The sequence below is a fragment of the Periplaneta americana genome, chromosome 12, assembly GCF_040183065.1.
Source record: "Periplaneta americana isolate PAMFEO1 chromosome 12, P.americana_PAMFEO1_priV1, whole genome shotgun sequence".
NCBI classification, from domain to species: Eukaryota; Metazoa; Arthropoda; class Insecta; order Blattodea; family Blattidae; genus Periplaneta; species Periplaneta americana.
In genome coordinates this window covers 52462201-52486494 of record NC_091128.1, presented here as the reverse complement: position 1 = coordinate 52486494, position 24294 = coordinate 52462201, and the positions used below count along the sequence as shown (strand labels likewise).

The 24294-nt window shown below is 35.7% G+C and overlaps 1 protein-coding gene across 1 annotated transcript in view; it reads left to right on the top strand.

Moving 5' to 3' along the window:
* Hel89B (histone acetyltransferase 1) overlaps window positions 1–24294 on the top strand; it is a 166693-nt gene that overhangs the window by 69360 nt on the left and 73039 nt on the right. The window contains exons 17-22 of the mRNA XM_069841318.1: window positions 727–858; window positions 3075–3203; window positions 9213–9323; window positions 11466–11619; window positions 16491–16597; window positions 18434–18704. Coding sequence (XP_069697419.1) covers window positions 727–858; window positions 3075–3203; window positions 9213–9323; window positions 11466–11619; window positions 16491–16597; window positions 18434–18704 — 904 coding nt within the window. The remainder of the gene's footprint in view (window positions 1–726; window positions 859–3074; window positions 3204–9212; window positions 9324–11465; window positions 11620–16490; window positions 16598–18433; window positions 18705–24294) is intronic.

The following is a 24294-nucleotide window of genomic DNA, read 5'->3' as shown; positions in this document are numbered from 1 at the left end:
CGGTAATATATAGCACATTCGGATTTAAATGTTCGGAAACTAAGGATGCAAGGAGTTCATCAGTCTTATTTCTTATACTTTTTATATTCTGATGGAATACACTGAATGTTGATTGAATTACGATTTGTTGATTCTGTTTATTATTATTATTATTATTATTATTGTTGTTATTTTTTACTTTTTTTATTTACCCTAAAAAAGGACAAGCCCTATGACGGATTACAACAGGAATTTTATTGTCACACTTGCCATGGTCACATTGAAGACTGTCAGCAATGAGACGCGTTAGCGAGTCCTTGCCTCGAGAATTCAAATGCAGTCCATGATTAGTGTATTCCTCTCTTACAATGGAAGATGTGTCTATAATATTAATGTGGGCCATGTCCCTCTCCAATTGAGCCAAGTCAATCCGCAGATTTACACTCTCAACCCTCCTATTCATCCACGGCTTATCATGCCTCTGGAAAAGGTTCACAAAACCCACATTCGTATGGCCACATGACATCTGAATAACATACATCTAGGACATAGGAAACAAAATCCGTTCCCTAGTAATAAGGCTATTATAGCTTCTTTTCTTGTTCTCTCACTATCTTGAACTTTTTTTGCAAATTCTCCATTTTCTTAGTTGTAATTTTATTCAGTACAAATGTTACAACTTCGTGTCAGTACAGCACTGCGTTTCTTTAGGTTAATTTAATTGTTTGAATTTTGTGTTTTGTTCAGAGCTTGGCAGCAGATCACTTGGCCCGCCTGGTGGATTTGTGTGTGGAGAGAGTGCCATGTCCTAATTCTAAAATTATATCCAACTTATGCACATTTCTACGTTCTGATCCAGAATTTACACCTAAAATACAGGTAATACAACTTACTTTACTATTATTATTATTATTATTATTATTATTATTATTATTATTATTATTATTATTATTGTTACGTTAAGTTAATATAATTATTTACATTCTAAGACTTTTATCTTACGATCGCTCATGTTTTGAAACTGACTAAATGGCTTGGAGAATGGAAGGGAAGGGAGCATATGCCTCCCTCTCCTGAGTGACATGATGCACTAACTCATGAGCATCATGGCCAGGGGGAGGGGGACAGAGGAACCCGTCCCATCCAATAATTTTCCGAAAAATAGCTCTGAGGAAAACTAATTTACTCAGTAAAAAAAATGAAAAGTACGTTTTTAATTGGAGGCAAGGTGATTTGAAAAGAGTAGTTTGTCCCAACCTTGTTTTATGGGATTTTACCAAACTGCTTTAACCACTGGTGAAGCCATAGCATCATTCATTTGAGATGTTTCATTAGACTACAAATGCCATTGGCAAATCCTACGACAGACTTGTGATGGGGATGAAAACATGAATAGGTTCAATAAAACTGTTCAGTCTGTCATAATTGACAAACAACCTTTGACTTGTTATGTACATTGTGGTACTCATTGTTATAACTTGGTTATGAAGGAGAGTTTTAATTCATCTAGAACAGTAAAAAAATGCTATGGAATGGGTCAATCAATTAGGGAATCTTATTTTCCAATACGAAAGTTAAATCTTTATTCACCCACATTCATGAGGAAGCAATTCAGGGACCAATTGAAAATATTGCCAGGATCAGACCACTTTGTCTCACAAGATGAATCTACCAAAAGTCATAAATAGAGAACATTTTGAAAAAAAAAAAAAAAAATTATATTATTTGGTCTTTGGAACATTGAGTAAACTGTCAGAAGTACAGTAGATTATGAAGGAGTCAGTAGACTAGTCATTGTGTTTAAAAATGGAGTAATATGCCTTGGTTTGTTTGTGGGGGAACAGGTAATTGATGCCCTTGAACTCTTGAACAGGTCTTTCCAGGGGAAAGAAAAATCATTTAATCTGTTGAAATTATTGTTGATGGTTAAATGGACTTAGGTCTAGTGAAAAGTTTCAGTCTATTTTAAAAGATTGTAATGAGAAAGCAAATTTGAGTCACATACATATCAATCATATGAAGACTACTGTCAACAAGAATACTTTGAAATGATAGACACAGCTGTGATGGGACTTCAGAATCGAATTCTCAATCACCGTGGTGGAAAGAAACAAATTCTGCTGAAAAATGTCCTCATGAAAAGGGAAACTTTTGATGTGATAGCACCTTATCCTGAAATAGACACATCATAATAAGTGGAAATACAGTTGTTCGAAAAAAAGAAGATTTATTGCTTAAATGATTATAAAGAAGCTTTGAAGTCTGTGACAAAAAGGAGGTTAGGTGTATATTCAGAAATGTAGAAAATCTTGCAAATCAAGCTTTCAGGCACAACTCCCTGTAAAGTTGATTTGAATAATTTCGAGGGAAAAATTGTTCCGGGGCCAGGCATCGAACCCGGGACCTTTGGTTAAACGTACTAACGCTCTGTGCTCTACCAACTCTACTACAGAAAACCACAATTTAAGTCACACAGTCACACAGAGTTTTTCCCTCGAAATTATTCATGTAGAAAATCTTGTCTGACTTTTACTGACATGCCCATTATCCAGCTGTGAAGCTGAAAGAAGCTTCATTGCACTTTGCAGACTCAAACTTACAGTACTTGCGGTCAACCTATGTTGCAAAAAAGGCTCAACCATGTAGCAGCGTGTCACATCCACAGACAAGGATTGAATGAGATTAACAAGAAGATGCACGCATTTTTATTTCCAAGAATGATGCAAGGAAAAATGTGTTCAGAACTGTTTGGTATTAAAACAGTATTTTTCCTTTTACCATTTCACAGGGCAATGTTACTATTGTATGAACAAGTTAAAGTATAGGCAGAAGAAATAGGCGGATTTTTGGTTTTCTATGGAAATGACTCACCCCACACTTTCTCTAGCAGTTCTGTTCCGTTCAAACATTTTGGTGAAGCTAACATTATGAAATAGAAGTTTAGTAAGCCGATATTAGAGTATTTTATTTCTTTTAATCTTTATATACTTTCTTCTAATCGTGTAATAGTCAATTAAATCTCACCCAAGTTTTGATTTTCTCTAGATAAAGCAAAACCTCTAGTGAGATTACTGTTGATAAATTTCGATATTCAGTCATCTGCAGGTGAAGGTCCGAGCAGTGACAGTGGAGTGGAGAGTACTGGTGACGGCAGTCGCACAGGAACACCCACTTTTTTTGCAAACAACTATACCGGTATTCTCACACTTCGCAACCAACAAAGAGTAAGTTAATTTCTTTCACGTTGTTTTAGTATATGCAAATCTTTTTGGGGGAGGGAAAATTTGAACGAAATGATTATAATTTAAACTCCTTGTGTCTGAAATTGATGTCCTCTGTCATTTTTTTGCAGTGCTAATAATATTGGGTATTCTGCTCATAATTGGTTTTAGTCTTCAGTGACCCAATTTTTTTTAATGGAAGCTGATTGCTTGTTTCCCAGCATATACAGTTAAGGAGTTTCTAGTTTCCGACAGAACATACAACTGAATTCAGTTAGATGACATTTAAAAATAGTAAGTCTGAGCATTCTCTGGAAGAACCCACCTCAACAGGAAGCTAAAAATAGTGAAAATGTTTAATAACCTTAAAGGGGGTTTTAAGGGAGAAAGTATGTTGAGATTTGAGCTCCATGCACATTAACGCATTTACACTCTGCTGCATTTTTGGTTGTTCCTAAGAAAAGTAAAAACTTGAAAAACTCATGGATAATAATTGGAAGTTTTTTTTATAATTTATTATGGGTTAATAGAAATCCCTTATATAAGGGTATTGCATGAAAGATAATTTGTTTCTGTAACCAACTTACAACTCACCAACATTTGTTTATCACATGGTGCAAAGGACTTTAGTCTGTGTTTGATAGAACAAGAGGAAAAAAATATTTTATATATTCATATATATACGCGAAAATACTGTAAACAACACTTTCCTTAAGGGAAATACGTATTCATGTTTAGAAAATGGAATATTGGCTTGAGAACCATAAATTTGCATTTGTATACGAAATAAAAATGTGATGAAATTTTTATATACAGTGAAACCTCTCCTTACGGACACCCCCAAGATACGGACAAATTTTTATGTCCCAACTGAAATAATACAGAAATAATGATAAATAGGGCTAGGATTTTGATGAAATTGCATCTTTTTCATAGTAAGCCAGAAACATTGCTGGTTTAGTATTTATATGTTATGTGTTAAACTGAGTGTCTTAAAACATATTTTTTAGGGCAATTTTTTGCATTTTTTGCCTCTTACAACTCATAAGAGCATTTTTTGTTTTATTAGATCGTTTTTGGGGTATTTTCATTTAATTTTGGCTATAAATTCCCATTATTAATGTAAAGTATTATTTATTTTCTTTGATATTATCTCTACATATTTTTTCAGTTAATGCCCATTATTTTGTATATTATTTTAATCGTTTTTCTACACAAATATTGTCATTTTAACATAGTACACCCTCACGCAATGGATCAGTCCAACCATCCCTTCAATATAGACTCTCTGTACTTGCTAGTTCCGGATAAGAGTGGCCTTGTGGTGAACTACATGGAACTACATTGGGTAAAATAATTAATTATAGTGTACTACTTAGAAAAATTATGTAAAATTAAATAAACTTGAATGTTGGTACTAGAATTTAATTTAATTACTAGTCTAAATATTAATATTCCTATTATGCCAAATATGTAAGATCAATTTTTAGGGAATTTTTAAGGGCATTTTTAAAGATTTTAGGTCATAAATGCATTGTTTTTAGGACATTTTTTCATGATTTATAGGTCATCAAAATCCTAGCCCTAATGATAAATTTAATTCTCGTTTACGGACACTCTCAGACACGGACACGGACAGCTCTTTCACAGTCCTAAAGCTTGCTTTACCTCCTGACTGCGGACAGAACTTGGATTTCAAAACCTAATGTGTTACAAAAATTGAAAATTTAGTTTTGAGAACTGTACAGAAATTCCTTAACATGAAAGAAGACAATAAGGGTATATCGTAGGCAACCACTAGCACAGCTGGCTACCCCTTGTTAGCTGGAAGTGGGTGGATAAACAAACAGTCATAAAATTTAACCTGTCTGATGGGTCCAAGGTTTCCGCGATCGTGAAATTGTATTCGACACATGATAGGGTTAGTAGGATTATTCTCTTCACTTCAATCAGTTGTTCTGTTTCGAGAGACATGGCACCTGAACGTAAAGGTTAAGTTGAAAACTGTAAATTACAGTACTGCATAACTGTGGACCTAGAATAAAATTGCATGGCACAGTATTGTATTTTCCTTTTTCAGTCTTATCTACTGTAGTTTAAAGTTGCAAAGAATTTACTGTAGTACAGTATACTGTACTTAGAATTAAACTACAGTAATACATTTCATTTAAAGCATGAGGGATACATAATGCATATTATAAATTTACTGTTAGATTGGGGAGCCTCCCTCCCAGATGCGGACACATCGTTGTGTCCCTTCGATGTCCGTAAATGAGAGGTTGCACTGTACAGTTGAACCCCACTTTCACATTCCTGCAGTTAAAGTTTTCCCGTCATTTACATTTCTTCTTGGTCTCTTTAGTTATTCTATTATTATATTTGTTTACCTGTATGTACACTGTCATACTTTCAAAATTCCTGCAATTTATGTTGTTTCCACCAAACAGATAAAAAAAGATGGCGTCCGTGTGATAAATTGGACATAAAATTATGACCACCAATTTAAATTTTGCTATAAATGCAGTCAATTTATGCAGATTGAAGTGTAAAAATTCTGTGACCATGTTTTTCTCATGAAGGATAATGTTATTGATGATGAGGAACAAACTGTGGAAGACATTCTTGACACCCTTCTCCAGTATAACAGTGCTGATACTAGTGATGCTGATGTTGATGTAGGTGGTGGTACTGTTATTGCAAGTTATCTTAACTTCCTGAGCGGGGACAGAGGGGCACAGGGAAGGAAGCGCGTAACATGGGTGGAGCCAACTGAGTTGTTTGCACATGCTCCGCATCTTAATCTCTTGTCAAGAAACATAGAACCATTTCCTTCACTGCCTACCAGTAGTGTTAACATGGGGAGTAACCACAGGGTAGTAATTATGGTGAAATCACACCACCGTGGAGAAAAAGTAACGCTGTTATCCACAGCGGAGAAAGAGAAATTATCGCAAATATAATTAAGTGTTGCGAGGAAGAAAAATTAAACAAATGTTTGCTGGAACCTCTTGATAAGGAATATGAGAGAGCGGCTAAATACTCTGGCAAAAGTATTAGTTCCATAAAGAGAATTAAGAATAATATTGCATTACAACCAAATGAACCTCACACTACGAGAAAGAATAGGTATGTAATGTTTAGAAATTATTACTATAATAGTTATGTACAATAGTGTGTGTACTGTGAGCGACATAATGAATTACTGTTGTAAGTTATTATTTTGTTATAGTTCTGCAAAACATATTTCATTCCAGAATTAGGACTTGTGTAAAGTTGAAGTGGACGACTGTGATCAGCATGACATTTGGGATACAATCGAAGAATTCTATCTTGTTCAGAAAGCAGTACCTACGATTAAGAAGATAATTCCGAATGGATGATGCCATTGACGAAATAATAATCATTTTGAACCACGCGATGACGACGACGATGATGGCAGTAATGATAGTGATATGGATTGTGTATAATTGTAAATTAATGTAAATTCAAATAGTAATAAGCCTAACTCGAAATTTTCTCGGGCTTCCAGCCAGGTCATAAGTTGGTGATCCACCGACGTTTCGAGGATGTTCATCTTCCTCATCTTCAGGGTTAAATGATATCTGAGGGTACCCACCTCCTTAATTTATAGTGCCAGAGGGAGGAGTCTGCGAGGAGCTGTGCGCCGATTGGCTGTTAATAGTGCGGACCACGGCGAGAACGCGGCCGACGTGTCGTCTTGCTTTGTGCTTTTCGGCTGAATGACGTTGGGTCTCACGGTGGGCTCGGCGGACGAGTTCTCATGTGTCCTCCGCTGATGACGGCCCATCGTCCGGGCGGTGAGAAATTTAATAGCCGGTGCCCATGCCGTGCTTAGTTGGAGACCCGAGTCCGATTCAGGTTACCGCGTTCCGCCGCTATGGTCAGGGTTTCCTTTACTCTTCTATTCCAGTAGTCCGAACACTTCGCCAGGACCTCGGTGTTATTGAAATTAGCCCTATGGCTTTTTTCAATGCAATGTTCAGCCAATCCGGATTTTTCGGGCTGCATTAATCTGATGCTTCTTTGATGTTCCGAAAGACGCGTCGTTATTGTGCATCCAGTCTGTCCAATGTAAGCCGCATCACATTCACACGGGATGCGGTAGATCCCTGGTACTCTGAGGCCTAGATCGTCTTTTACTGATCTGACCTTATTCCTGATTTTCAGCGGAGGTTTGTGGATTGTTTTTATTCCATGCTTGTGGAGCAGTCTGCTTATCTTTCCCGACAACTTCCCTGTGAATGGTAGACAGGCTGTGGCTGGTTTTTCCGCTTCTAGTGAGTCTGTGATGGGCTGCTGCTTCTTGTGTCGTGCTCTATTCAAAGAGACCCAAGGTCATTCAGCCGAAAAGCACAAAGCAAGACGACACGTTGGCCGCATTCTCACCGCGGTCCGCACTAATAACAGCCAATCGGTGCACAGCTCCTCAGCTGACTCCTCCCTCTGGCACTATAAATTAAGGAGTTGGGTACCCTCAGATATCATTTAACCCTGAAGATGAGGAAGATGAACATCCTCGAAACGTTGGTGGATCACCAACTTATGACCTGGCTGGAAGCCCGAGAAAATTTCGAATTTTCACGTCGCCAGGAAAGCTTCAGTAATAATAAGCCTGTAAATATTATCAGAATATGTACATATCAGCTGTAGGTGTAAGTCATTTAGGTCTATATAATGTATAGAAATAGCTGTAGTAACTCCGCCATTGCTGGTCCCCAGCCCGGATGAGAGAGGAGGAATGTACACACGATTATATTTAAATACTTACTCATATTAGGTTAATTAAAACTTGCTACAAAACTATGTTCTCCTCTCAAAACCGGAGTATCGTGAGATCATGATGTCTATATTGAACCAAGTTCTTTTACAGTAGAGAGCCGTAAAGTGAAAGAACCAACGTTTTTTGAAAAGAGTCATGTTATCTGAAGGAGGGGCATCCTTGCCGTGCCGTTACGTTGATGAGTACATGCCGTACCGAGCAGTTCGAAAGACAGACTTAGGGGATGTAAGGTTCAAGATAACTTGCAATAACAGTAGTGATGATGACATAGTTGGAGATCACACAAGAGCAAGTGTAGTAGTAGCATGAGAGACTGTCAGGAGGTATCTTTCTGCTACAGAAGGAGTTGATTCAATTTTTGAGAAATTGTATGAACTAGAGAAGCAAATAGAAAACTTGAAACCTAAGAAATGTGAACAGTAAAAATTATCAGACTTATTTCGTAAAAATAACTAGCGTTGTATTTCGTTTTAAAATGTGTGTGTAGGTCTTATATTTTGAGATTTTAAAGTGTAATGTGTATTGTATGATAATTTACCTTTTCTGAATTAAGTATTTAATAATTATACATTTAATGCAGTAGTTCTGTGTGTTATAAAAGATCCAACCAGACTGAGCGAGTTGGCTCAGACGGTAATGTTTGAGCTCTCATTCAGGAGGTCCTGGATTCATACCCCGTGGCCAGCCAATCTGACTGGGGTTTGTCATGGTTTTCCTCAATCACAATTTACATACTATGATTCATTGCTGCCTCAGTCATCAGTATCATAAACATTAATCAAAATCAGTTACATGAACACAAGCCATCTAACACATGACAATACATAGAAACAAGAATTCAACAATAGTAAAAGAAAAAAGACCTACTGATATACTCCAAGATCCTACACATGTGATATGACCACAGATGTTAAAGCGTGCATAAACAAAATAAATAAATAAATAATTCAAACATTGATTACAAATCATTCTATCTATTGAATATTGTATCCTTAATGTTCTTGGTATCCGTGAACCATTTTCCATAATTTACACAATTTTTTTCAGAGTTCCTTGAAAAGTGTGAAAGAGGGATTTGATGGTAATTTCATCTCTGAAGAGTACAAGACCACAGAATATTTTAAGACGTTGTATTATTTCATGCTTGAAAGCAGAATTGGATTCAGTGCGTGATACTGTAAAAGAGTAAATATATTGTTACTTTTCCGTAGTCTGCAGAACGAGCTGCTTTCCGGCGGTCTAACTCAACAGGAGGTCGTGGTCCTGGTCGACCTCCCATGACAGATATCCCACTGGAAGAACTTTTTGCTGCAGAAGATAATGTATGTGATAATTCTATTATGGTTATATCATTTTCTTGATAGAAGTTTTCTCCTGCTATTGTTGTTGTTGTTTTCTAATGCCAGGCGTTTGACAATAAAGTCATTTGACCTCTTGCACTCCAATATTTTTCAAAGATATTATCATAGTCAGCCACTGAAGCACAGATTTTGAGATGTTCCGAATCCATTTCTTGGTTTGAGTTGCACAGTGGGCAGTTAGGGGACTGATATATTCCAATTCTATGCAGGTGTTTGGCCAAACAATCATGGCCTGTTGCCAATCTAAATGCAGCTACAGACGATTTTCGTGGTAAATCGGGAATTAACTATGGATTTTGATGCAGAGAGTGTATCCTGCTATTGTATAGTGTGGCATATAATTCTGGAAACCTAGGTTATTATAGTAATGAGTGTTTACAAAATGTGCTCGAAATGTCCACTACTCTTTGCCATACATTGGTACAGCCGGACTACCCAATCCTAGAGAACACGTTGAAAACTTTTTTTTTTTACTAGGTAGGATCATTGTGATCAACATAAATTTTTAACATTCCGTGATAGGCAATTGCGAAATAGACAGTACTGTATAATATATTAAATTGGCATTGTTTCAAATTTAGGTAAAGTTTTATTCAATAAATTGTAACTTATACCCAAATTATCCCAAGTTTGTTAATTGTAATTTACTAACAAACTATTAATGGTATACTACTAAACTGATTACAAACGTGTTCTAAACTTCTGTAATTTACACATACATAAGTTTGGTTACTGTGTCACACCTAGTTTCCCAATAATATTGCTTTCAAAGTGATGTCATTTCACAGACTAATAAACAAAAAACAGTTTTTTTTTACCAGCAGTATCAGTGTGTGTGTGTGTGTGTGTGTTAGAAAATCCCCACAAACTATTAGAAAAATACGAGAATTTTACTTGAAGCAAGTAAACAGATAGATTTGGAAGTAAATCCCGAAAAGACAAAGTGTATGATTATGTCTCGTGACCAGAATATTGTACGAAATAGAAATATAAAAATTGGAAATTTATCCTTTGAAAAGGTGAAAAAATTCAAATATCTTGGAACAACAGTAACAAATATGAATAACACTCAGGATGGAAATAAACGCAGAATAAATATGGAAAATGCTTGTTATTATTCGATTGGGAAGCTTTCGTCATCCAGTCTGTTCTCAAAAAAAAAAAAAAAAAAAAAAAAAAAAAAAAAAAAAAAAAAAAACCTGAAAGTTAGAATTTATAAAAGTTATATTACCGGTTGTTCTGTATGGTTGTAAAACTTGAACTCTCACTTTGAGAGAAGAACAGAGGTTAAGGGTGTTTGAGAATAAAGTTCTGAGGAAAATATTTGGGGCTCAGAGGGAGGAAGTTACAGGAGAATGGAGAAAGTTACATAATGCTGAACTGCACACATTGTATTCTTCACCTGACATAATTAGGAACATGAAATCCAGACGTTTGAGATGGGCAGGGCATGTAGCATGTATGGGCGAATCCAGAAATGCATATAGTGTTAGTTGGGAGGCTGGAGGGAAAAATACCTTTGGGAAGGCCGAGACGCAGATGGGAGGATAATATTAAAATGGATTTGAGGGAGGTGGGATATAATTGTAGAGACTGGATTAATCTTGTACAGGATAGGGACCGATGAACCTCCAGGTTCCTTAAAAGCCATAAGTGAGTAAGTAGGTATCAGTGTTTCAACACAAATTTTTAACACTTCATGATGGGCAATTGTGAAATAGACAATATATATTAAATTGGCATGAATTTGGAGATTAGGTAAAATTTTATTCAATATATTGTGACATACCCAAAGTACTTAATTATACCCAACAAATTACCCTGACTCACCCTAAGAATTCTAGTAGTTGATATTTGAGGAATTAGAAAATAAATGGATTTGTAAGAATGTGACAAATCTTTACTGAATATAGCAATAATTTTAATTTTTCTCGATATCTATTATGACAAAGTAGATTTAATTTATGACTTGAGGCTTTCCCGGCGTTTGATGTAGAATAACTCTTCTCGGGTTCTCAGCCAGGTGAGTTGGAGATTAGCTGAGAACCCGAGAAGAGTTATTCTAGATTTAATTTAATTACACCCATTTTTATTATGTTGCAGGTCCAGAAACAAAATCGTATACAAAGAAGAGGGGCTTCCTTTGCGCTAACTGCAGTAAGTTTGTATTTTGGCAGAGACTTACCACAGAAGTTACCAAAGTTATGGGAGATTATGATTGGCCATCTAAGAGAAACGGTTGATTTAGTTAATTTTGGTGAGTGATTTAACACCCTTCTGTTTAAAGCTTGATTATATCTCACAATTTCTGTAAATTTAATGTCTTTTGTAACTTAATATTACTGTTGTTTTTGCTTCTGATTTGCACATTTAATACCTGTAGTTTATCTTGCTGTCTTTTCTTTTCATTAAATATTTTCCATGCAATGTCTGTCTGTGTTCGACTTTCTGAAAGATATTAGCCACTTTCTCGCCAATTAAAATACAAAGAAAATAGTAAGAGCCAGGGAATATATATAATAATATGATGGTGGTGGTGGTGGTGGTGATGGTGGTGGTGGTGGTGGTGGTGGTGGTTGTGGCGGTGGTGGTGGCGGTACAATGTGATTCAAGTCCTGGTTGACTTGTTTGTTATGTGTCGTGCTGGCAGGTGTTAGCTGCCTGGCTGGATGACTCGTGCAGTAGCAATTGCCAGTATTTCAGAATGTATCTGCTTTCATCATGCTGTCAGTCTATTTTCGTTTTTCGTAGCATATACATAGGTGTAATCTTAGTACGAATAATGGCTGTGACCAGTGTAGTTTCCTGTGCAACACATTCTTTAAACATGAATTTGCAGGGAGAATTGAAAGATAGTTTTGTGAACAATTTTCCTAATATCAGTTCCAACTCATGCTGAAATGCATAAAACTGTAAATGCAGAGCCTTCAAATAGACATTCATCCATGAGTATGTGAGTGTGCATGGTGGCTGGAAGCTCACTGTTTGCTGGCAGCCAGATATTCATCGTCATCACCATCACCAAGTACTAATCCCAAAAGAACTGTTACGGCCTGAAAAAGCGATTTTCTTGCCATCTTTTCATAGGTCGACCAAGTGACCGTTTCCCATTTGGACGATACTTCTTTATTGCCTTAGGGATCCTGGATGAAACCATTCTTCAGATGTGTTCCTTCCAGTTTAACTGATATCTGGAGATATAGTCCAGTATTGATGACACATTAAGTTCTTGAAGGATATCTTCATTTTTCTTTCGATTCCATTTAGTGTAGCCAGCTGTTTGGTGCATGAATCTCATCTCGCAAGCTGTTAGTCTGCTTTCATCTTTTGTCCTTATAGTCCACGCTTCACTCCCATAACATAAGACTGGTCGAGCTATTATTGATAAAGACGAGTACGAGTTGATTTTTGTACTAATGAAGGTTTTAAAACTCTATTAATGATGCCCATTGATATGTTGAATTTTACAATTTTCTCTGATAAATCCAAATTTTCAACAAAAGAAAGTTTATATCCTAAAATAATTAAACTTATTAACTGTTTCCAAATTGTGTTATTTAAACAAATTTTGCTTGGTATTGGGTATTTACCACAAAAGGCCATTATTTTTGTTTTGTTAATGGATATTTCCATTGAATATTTTTGAGCTATTAAATTTAAATTATGTACTGACCATTGAAAATCATCTTCAGATGTTGCTAGTAAAACAAGATCATCTGCAAACGTTATTACATCTAATTTTAAATTTCTGTTAATAGTGATTTATCCGTGTTTTGTTTCTCTAAAATCTTTTACAATGGCATTCATATAAACGTTAAAAAGCAAAGGAGAAAGGCCACAACCTTGTGTGACTCCTGAGTTTATTTCCGTCCAATGAGTTATTTTTTCTTGTATTTTTACTGCAATAAGGTTTGATTTAGAAAGGTTATAAACATTATATATGATCTGCTTTGGGATCTGATCCTTTGTCAAAATGTCGATTAACAAACTACTATTCACTTTATCAAATGCTTTTATAAAATCAATAAATGCCAAATATGTTTCTATATTAAATTCTCGATGCTTTTCAATCAAAATTTGCATTAGTCAGATATTCATAGCCCCTTAAGTCAAGTGCATAAATTGCTCATGCAAATTACAATTACAGTAACCACCTACCTTTGTCATAGATGATGTAGGAAATGATGTCCTTGTGCTGCCACACATTTCTCACACCTTTTAAGAAAATTTGCATTAACACGCATTAGTTCTTCTGAATTGCTGCAATTTCTCTTCTGTTTTATCTCCAATGTATGCAGGTTATTTCAGTACACTTCATTTTTTAAGTTCCTCCATAAATAGAAACGCATACAGTAAGATCTGGAGATTGCATTGATCATATTTCCTTACTGATAACTCTATTTTTAAAATTTCTGCAATTAATGCTAACAAGAGATCAGCTGTATGCATTGCAGTGGAATTTTGTTAAAAAATGCTTATGTACATTGTGTCAGATAATTCTTTCAGGAATGGTGTGGTTATGTTATCCCTGTACCTCTGTTTACTCATGATGTTTAAAAAATATATATATATATAGGTCTCATAATTCTTTAAGCATTCACTGTGCACCATACAGCCAGTTTTTGGTCATGCAATGGCATTTCGTGTACAAGATTGGGTTTTTCTGCACTCCAGTATCTGTTGGGTTGGTGCATAAGTTCGTAGCATTTTTTGTTGCTATGGTAACTGTGTCGCTATAGTACTACTTTTTTTTCTCGCTGTTATTTATACTCGCTTTAACATCTTTGGTCATATCGCGAGTTAATCTTTGGGTGAAATCCGAAGGCCTGTGTACTATTGTTGAGACTGGTTCTATTGTTATGAATTATATGGCGACTGTATATGTATTACTGATTAGTTGTGAATATGATTTCGGTGATGAATGAGGCCAGTGATATTCAGGGATGTTGTGGCCCGAATTTCCTGGCATTAGCCTTACGGTTGAGGAAAAACCCTGGAAAACCTCAACCAGGAAATTCAACTTGACCGGGAATCGAACTCGGGCCCTCTGCATAAGAAACCAGCATGCTGACCACAGATGTGGTCGAAAGTACTATTAAATGAACGAAAGTGCAGAAAAATGCTAAGAACTTATGCACTAATCTAGTGGTGGCAGCAGCGGCAGTGGTTGTGATCTAGTAGTGGTCATGGCCGTGGTCATAATGATGGTCATGGGAAGGGTATGATCGTGGTAGTTGGTGATGCTCATGGTAAGGGTATGGTTGTGGTCATGGTAGTTGTAAGGGTGATGGTTATGGTCATGATTAGGGCTAGGATTTTGATAACCTATAAATCATAAAAAAAAGTCCTAAAAACAATGCATTTATGACCTAAAAATCTTAAAGAAATGCCCTTAAAAATGCCCTAAAAGTTGATCTTACATTCTAAAACTGGCTTAGTAGGAAAAGGAGTTTTGTTCTACTTAATATTTAGACTAGTAATTAAATTAAATTCTAGTACCAACATTTAAGTTTATTTAATTTTACATAATTTTTTCTAAGTGGTACACTTTAATTAATTATTTAACCTGATGTAGTTTCCATGTAGCCCACTCACAAGACCACTCTTATACAGAATTAGCAAGTATAGAGGAGCCTATATTGAAGGGATGGTTGGACTGATCCATTACATGGGGTGTACTACGTTAAAAGGGCAATATTTGTATAGAAAAACTATTAAAATATTATACAAAATAATGGGTATTAGCCATCGGTGTAGCGCAGTCGGTTAAAGTGCTTGCCTGCCAATCCGGAGTTGCGCTTGGGCGCGGATTCGATTCCTGCTTGGGCTGATTATCTGGTTGGGTTTTTTCCAAGGTTTTTTCAACTGTAAGGCAAATGTCAGGTAATCTATGGCGAATCCTCGGCCTCATCTCGCTAAATATCATATCACTATCACCAACTCCATCGACGCTAAATAACCTCATAGTTGGTACAGCGTCGTTAAATAACCAAGTAAAAAATAAAGGGTATTAATGGACAAAATATGTAGACAAAATATCAAAGGAAATAAACATTATTTTATATTAATAATGGGGATTTGTGGCCAAAATTAAATGAAAATGCCTCAGAAATGTCCGAATAACACAAAAGATGCTCTTATGAGTTGAAACAGGCAAAAAATGCAAAAAAAAAATGCCCTAACATATGTGTCTTAAAACACTCCGTTTATCACATAACATATAAATTCTAAAGCGGCTATGTTTCTGGCTTACTAGAAAAAAGATGCAATTTCATCAAACTCCTAGACCCCTTCATGATAGTGATAGCTGTCATGGTCGTGGTAAGGGTATGGTCATGGTCAGGGTAGTGGTAGTAAGGAGGAGGAGGAGGAGAAGATTGACGACAATAACGAAAATGATGATCACTAGACGTTTTATGCCCACTAACCTATTGTGGCTCTACAAAGTCTAAGTTGATGTAATACTAATCTGATACTTTTTCTCCCAGTCTGATAACATTCTCACTTCCTTGTAATTTGTAATTATATATTTTTTAAATGAGATTTGATCTGGCTCCAATCTCGATGCACATGTGTGTCATTATAATCTATATTCTGTAATCAATATCTGTAACATGTATAACATTTAATCCGGTTCTCACTGGTCTTGTGAATTTTAGCAAGCCAAATATAATTTTGTAGACTTTGTTGAAAGTGCATGTTTGAACTTGCCAAATTCTTCAAATATGGCTGTTGATGTTGTGTATCTATTTCTACCAATAAGAAGTATTAGATATAGACTTTTTTATTTATTGTTCTTAGAGTAATAGTGTTCTTGTTTAGAAAGTAGTACTCAGTTTTGAACTGTGAAAGATTAATGTAACAAATGTAATATTAAAAAATGCACTAAAGGACTTGATAAACTTTTTAAGTCACAAAGCACTAAAGCATAGCATATTTTTACTCAGAAAGAGGAAAAGTTAACATTCTGAATGGCCAGCTATACATAAAAATTCTCGTAACAGTGATGTGATTAGAAATCTTAACATTTAATTTTTATGACGATGTTATAGTAATTGTTACTAAACGTTATAATTACATTTTTGTTTTACCTGTAAAAATTCACAGAAAATTAAAAATATATTCCAGATGCTTCTGCACTGATGAATTGTGATGCAGCTGCAGAAGATTTGGTATCAAGTTTACAGGTTCTTGAAGTTACTAGTCCTGCCATTCACAGTGATCTCTTGCCACAGGTACTTAGTAGTTTGCTAAGTTCATTTTCTTTGAATTTACTTAAGTACACACAACTAGAGATTTAAATATATATTATTTTAATGGAATGGAGAAAAATTCTCTCCGGCACCGGGATTTGAACCCGGGTTTTCAGCTCTACGTGCTGACGCTTTATCCACTAAGCCACACCGGATACCACCCCGGCGTCGGACAGAATCGTCTCAGATTTAAGTTCCAACTCTTGGGTTCCTTCTAGTGGCCGCCCTCTGCACTACGTCATAGATGTCTATGAACGTAGGACCGAAGTCCACACATGTGCTGAGGTGCACTCGTTATGAGTGACTAATTGGCTGGGAATTTTTCTCCGTTCCATTACTCTTTCATCGTATGATGATGCAGAATATCTGCATGGAAATATCATATGTACTTCGGTACATTAAAATAATGTATATGATATGCGTAAATCACTTCGTGATTTAAGACGGCGCTTATTCCGTCGGATCCCGGCCAACTAGTCACTCATCACGAGTGCACCTCAGCACATGTGTGGACTTCGGTCCTACGTTCATAGACATCTATGACATAGTGCAGAGGGCGGCCACGAGAGGGAACCCAAGAGTTGGAACTTAAATCTGAGACGATTCTGTCCGACGCCGGGGTGGTATCCGGTGTGGCTTAGTGGATAAAGCATCAGCTGAAAACCCCGGTTCAAATCCTGGCTGGAGAGAATTTTTCTCCGTTCCATTACTTTTTCATCGTAGAAATTTAAAGCTTCAAAAAGTATAAAAGAAGTACAGTATAATTCTTAAATTTCGTTTCTGAAGTAAGGCACATGCAGTTAGAACTCATTATTCCCAATGTTGAAATATTGGGTGAAGATGACGTCTAATAGATGAAACTTTTAATATGGATGAGATTCAGCCAGTAAATTTTGCCAGAAATTCTTTCGCTCAAAGACAGGGTTCTTTTACTTGCTGTAAATCTACAATACAGTTGAAGAGTGTGATCCCAAAATGCGTTCAGTCCATTGACAAATTTTTGGACATTCAGCAGTGGACATTTTCACTGGTCAAGTTTGTCCATAGACATTTTTCCTTCGACATTTTTGTATGTGGACGTCTTTTCCTCTGGACGTTTTGGATTTGACATTTTATCCTGGAAGCATTTATTTTATTCTGGTATTAGATAGTTTCACATTTCTGATAATCCTACTTGTCTGTGGTGTAATAATTATGATGAAGATCTGGAACACATTCTTCTATATTGTCCATCCATAAACCACAAAAGAAGTAAATTAAACTCATCAATACCAGTTGCAGAAGACACAGCCCTGCAGTGTATATTAACTACACCCCAACTCTGGCTACTAGCAACAGGCATCTATAATGAACACCGATCAAAATACCCCTCATTTCTCGTGAAAAACAACTGAATAGACTGCAGTGGACTATAGTGGACTTTATGTTGTCAGCAAACAGCTGGATACATTAAGAAGATTGATTGATTGATTGATTGGTATTAGATAGTCTTAACCTTGAAAAATACTAATAATAATTAACATTACAAGTGTTTTATATAGGAAATTAATGACTAATAAAATCCATAAAACATTATTAGATTTATTTGGCCTTGAATTTTTTGCACTTAGAAATGATTTAAAAAATTTGAAAATAAATCCAGTGTAGTTATTAAGATTTAATTGTCAGAACCAATTAATATTAGTTACTTATGTAGTGTATAAATTAAATTTTTTATGCTATGTATTTTTACAGGTAAGTTACACATAGAATATGCCAGAATTTACTTGTCCAACTCTGACTTCCACACATCTCTGTTTGCATTGGTGTTATGATTAGGTATTGGAGGACAGCCTGCCTCGACTGTGTCTCCTCCTCATGCATCCGTACCGTGCAGTGAGGCATATGGCTGCTCGTTGTATGGGTGCTTTAGCATGTCTGTCATCTGTACCAGTGATGACACACGTGGTGGATAAAGTTCTTCCATTGCTGGGAGCAACAGATTCGGACATAAGACGACAAGGAGCTGTGGAGGCCTTGGCGTGCATCTCAGAAAAACTTCAGTTCAACATTGTGCCATATATAGTGCTGCTTGTTGTACCATTGCTGGGTAAGTGCCCATTCTTCATGCTGTAGTGGAGCATGTAAGGAGGAGAGAGGAAAGAGGAAAAAGAGACAGGAGGGTGCTTGCGAAGTGTCATGTTCCCATTTTTGTTTTTGCTTTTCCCTTTATTCTGTATTTATACATTTAGTTACTGTCTTCCTCCGATGAGTTTAGCGCTGGACCTGAGGTATTCTTGCCATCAGTGCGGGGGGGTTGCAGGTAGATTCTTTTGTTGCTACAGCCAAGCTGAGCCGAGCGGAGTGGGAAGTATTAATCGTCCAAAAATATGCAGTCTTCAGTTTGTAGTAGTGTGTGAATATTTCATATACATATTGTTTACCTAGGCCTATATGAGTTTGTTATTAATATATATTAAATATAATGTTGCAATTTTTGCTCAAAAATCTCCCTGATATTAGCTATGTTAACATTATATGAATTACTCATATTAAATATTTCACCGTTACAAGTCATTTTTAAGGAAACATGCTGTGGAAAAGTTTTTGGTTTTATTCTATTGGAGTTTTAGAATATGTGTGATTGGTATTGTGAAAAACAGATTCCTATAATATCATGCGAAAATCATTTGTTGGTGATATCTTAAAATACAAATCAAGTAGTTTTACTTCTCGAGTTCAGCAGTACAGTATATTTAAATTGATTACTTTACAAATTTAATTCAATTCTACTAATCACTAAATTTTATAGTATGATTCTTCTTTTCATTTATATTATAATAGTTGTATTATGATTTTTCTTTTTATTTATTTTATTGTGTTTGTATTTCTGGTGGTGTGATGGCCTTAACTTCAAATAAATAAATAAATAAATGAATGAATGAATGAATGAATAAATGAATAAATAAAATTTTGTACAATACTTTCCTTCTCAGGTTGTATCTCTGTTAGAAAACTAACAGGCATACTGCTTTCGTAAATTGGGCGAATGTTTTCAGTATGATTGTACTTCCTTCCAGACTGCCGCTGTCACTGTTCCCTCCCACTCCAGTACCGCGCTAGGCTAGTCAGAACCTCATTCCTCTCAGCACTAAACTCCTCAGAGGATGACAGTAGTTCTTCTATTTTGGGTTTTACTGACTGGATTGAACTTCTCCTACCCAACTGCCAACCTCGCCTTCCTGTGGTATGCCCTATTTCTACTAATGAAGCGGAGCCAAGTCATCGTAGTATAACAGTATCATCTTGAATAGTAGAAATTCTGCTCCCAAACAAAGCCTGTCTAGAGGCAGTCCCACCACTGATTTTGAACGACTAATCGGAAGGACATACATTCACCTTTAAAGACTCACGTTAAGTACTGGATGGGCAATAAATATGACAATCTCCACATCACCAAGGTTAAAAATGATTGGAAGAAACAAGTCCTAAAATGTGTGATCTGGAATGTTAAAAGAATCTTACACAGGGACATCATTTTATTTTTACTAACATTTTTAATATTAACCTGGCTATACCTTTAGAGAACCAGAAACACTGTTTGCTACCCCCTTCCACGACTGTAGTTCGATGATACTGGCGTAAAACACAAACAAATCACTTTACTAGGTATAGGAGGGAAGAAAAGTAGTTCATCCATTTATGTAAACTAGGAAATATCGCGATTTTGAGTTCGATAATTTTCATTAGGTTTTTGTTTAATCAAAATGCAGTACTGTATTAAGAATAAGTGTATTACTCACGAACTGAGTTATCCATGCGAACGTATTCATTATGCAGTGTATATTATACTGTCTACAGAACATTAGCGTACAATATAGAGAATGAAGTTAAATTGAAAATTAATCATAATATGGATATTTAAACACATTTTTGAAAATGGTGGCCATTCATTTCGATACAGGCTTCAGGTCTTTTGTGCATATTATCGCACTATAGACTATTGTACCTAATTCCAATTACCAGTTTTGTCCTTCGTACTAGTAACTCATGTTGAAATAATTCTGTACCTACTCTATAAAAGAGTACATACCTTGCTTACTGTAAATTCAGTCTTCACTTCTACCAGATCCGAAAAGATAAAAATACTCAGACATGCTATGTACTGTCCGTTCAAGTGGTTTTGTCACAGAGTCGTAGAAAGGGAGGAAATCACGTGACAGTTAATTACTTAACGAGGCCCTTTTATTTAAGTTATTTTAAACAGTTGTATAATATTACGTAAACGTCCAATTCCTAACAGAAATTAAAGTTTTCAGAAAAGAGCTAAGACAGTCCAGCTTTTACAGAGGGGCGAAGAGAAGCAGGTGGGGGAAATCAGGATGCGACGTAGCTAACCAGACAGTACCTGTGCGAAAATATGATTCAATATTGAAAGCTCTTTCTTCATTGGAAAACACGAACATATTTCTGGAACATACTGTACTCACTAACTCAGTGCTGTTTACTATATGCGGCCTTGGTTCTGTGTGGAGGACAGTTGGAACTTCATTAGTAGAAGAGGTGGGAGTGAAGTACATTCAAAAACTCAGGTACAATAAAAATTGAAGTAAAAATAAAATGATGTCCTTGTATAAGAACCATCAATGTAAGGAAAATATATCCATTGCGACAATATCTGAAATAAAAATAAAATTCAAGAGTTGTAGAAAAACAGATAATTATTTACAATTTTATTGTGGTGTTTCCCAAAATGTCAGGGCTGAGGCTGGTGTTATGATAGTAATAAATATAAAATTTAGAAATAGCATCGATAATTGAATAGTTACTCCGAAAAGAGATCTAACCCACAAACGACAAATTGTTGAGGAAACGAAAAAAACATTTTATTCTTATTTGAAGGTTAATATCTTAAGCAAAACATACATACTTGCAGTAGTCCATTCTATTTTGCACACATTTGAGGCAAACTATAGGCAAAATAATATATTACTATTAAATATTAACAAATTAATGCAAAATTGAGTGGAAAAACGATCTATCCCTGAAGAATGGAAAAATGATCTAACCTACAACTAACTTAAAATCTATAATAAGAAGTGTAAAAGTCACAATCAATGATGATTCAGTTTCAAATGTTATATTGTCACTTTCACTCAGCTACTTTGAGAGCTTTTTTATGAAACATCCGTCCCATTGTCACTCGGTTAGTCTAAGATTTTGGTAGAATTCACGAAATTGGGGAGGAATGAACTTGCACATATGCAACAAATCCACTTTCTTTGCTTTCTTTATTGCCATATCTCCATTGTACAGTTGAGCTATAACTGTTGGGAGTGGAATTAGCTTATTACGTCGTTTGTGGGTTTCCAAGATCTCATAGGTTTGCCATGGTTGAAGAATATTATGGCTTGCTCGAGTTCTGAGTCTATTTGGCTTCTCTTCTGAAAACTGGATCCAAAAGCATGAAGTAATCTTAAATTTAGGATCTCTTTTAAGCATGCCAGCTATGAGTGACAGATCAAAAAATCTTCTGTGTCCATATAGTATGCGGGAAATCCCTGTCGCAGGGATAAAAACTATGTCCACTAACCAAGAACTTCTGATCAATGGTTGTAAAATATTTATTCCTAATGAGGTAATGATAGAGAGCTAAGCATCGCCAGTTATTATTCTGAGCGATGCAACGATCGTATGTTAGTTTGTAGAAGTTCTGGAATAACTGTTTCTTCATATCAGGAAGAACCTCTCCACACTGATTACGACAGCGGCATACAGTAACATAAAAAGTGTGATTAATAATAATAATAATAATAATAATAATAATAATAATAATAATGATTACCTGTATTGTACAAAAATCAACATACAGCTTACGCTTCAAATAAGTGTGAAAGCAAAATATTTTTGTGAAATTAATACTATTTTCTCCCTCCTAGTTTTCAATAAATTTTCATATCGGAAATAATGTGTAGGCCTATTCGACAAAACATGTTTTTAAAAATGGTTTCACACGACGTAATATGTGTATGTTACGATGTTGCCTAAATATTTAATGAAATATTACCAATGAATCGGACTACAGATCTGAAAAGTAATAAAAACAGCTTGTAATGAAAATTGCGGTTACATCAGTGTTCCACTCACCGATTCTGATACACATTTTCCCGACACAAAATACCCTTTTCTACTCATATATGACTTCCCAGCATTCCTTAAGGCTTTATTCTTATCATCCTTCCATTCATGAATGTTTATTTTGCGCTTCCGGCCTTTATTTAATTGTTTTTCAGCACTAATACTCACAGCTTGTTTCCCTACTTCTGCCATTTTAGAACAGATAGATCACTATTCGCCGGAATCCCAATATTGAAACAAAAAAACTAACCTTTGAAAGAGAAATTATGTCACTTTATGTCCGCCAGGCGATGGCATTACTTTGATAGATCACTATTCCACTGAAAACTCAACTTTCGATTTTTTGTTGGTTAGATCTCTTTTCGGGGTAACTATTCAATTACACATATTATTGAAATGAATTTTTTGTTATTGGAATGAAGAATTTTTTTAATAATAATAATTTATTGCTAGAACAAAGATACATATTGCTTTTTAGAAAATAATCACTCTAACACCTCCAGAAGGTACATACTCATGCTCAGGGGGCATTCCACATATATTTTTCTAAATTACAGACATCAGCTCAAAGAATTTGAGTGACCACAAGGGTCCTGAATAGAATAAACATGTACAATATAATGTGATGTGATATGTTAAAGAAAAAAAGAAAGTTAATTGTTGAAGGCAAATATAACTGGATTAATTGAAATAGAGATGATGATGTAATATTTGAAGAGAATCCTTGATAATATTTATAAGGACAGACATTCCATAATCAAAAGGAATGTGAAGTTCCTTAAGATAATTCCATGTGAATTTTGTAATAGAACCTCTACTGCCAAACAGCAAACCAATGACAGACCATTGTTTAAGAGGGATGTTGTACTTTTGAGAAAGATAAGGCAGACAAGGTTCATATATAGACTTCTTCTCAATATCAACTTCGGTGGCCTGATTTAGGTTCCTTTCGAAACGGATAGTAGGGTCAAGAACAAGAGCCCGTTTTAAGCGTCCGTTAATAGCAATAATGTCTGCCCGCCTAAAAGAACCATCTGATGTTACACAGTGTACTTCCTCATAAATCTCCCAATTTAAAGTTTTTAACGATGTCGCCAAAGCATGTCGTACTTGATGATGTCTAGCATTGATCAGCAGCTCGCCTTTAGGGCATTGTCCAAGCACGTGTCCAAGTGTTATATACATTACATTAGATTTACAGTTGAAAATTTCCAGAGAATATTTGACATTTATTGGTGTTTATATACCAATAGAACGCCAGAAAGAAGCAAACGCTAAATTTTACGAAACTTAACAGAAATAGTTTTGCATCTGTAAAACATATACGAGGCCTGTCTAAAAAGTACCCGACCTTTAGCCAGAAAAAATAATTCAAATACCTGACGGGGTTGGGACCCTAAACCCCTTCAAAGTAGGCCCCTTGTGCTTGCACACACTTAGCCCACCGATCCTTCCACTGCCGGAAACACCTCTGGAAGTCTTCTTTTGGAATGGTGTTCAGCTCCGTCGTCGCGTTCCGCATTATCTCTTCTCTACTCTCAAAACGGGATCCTTTCAGTGGT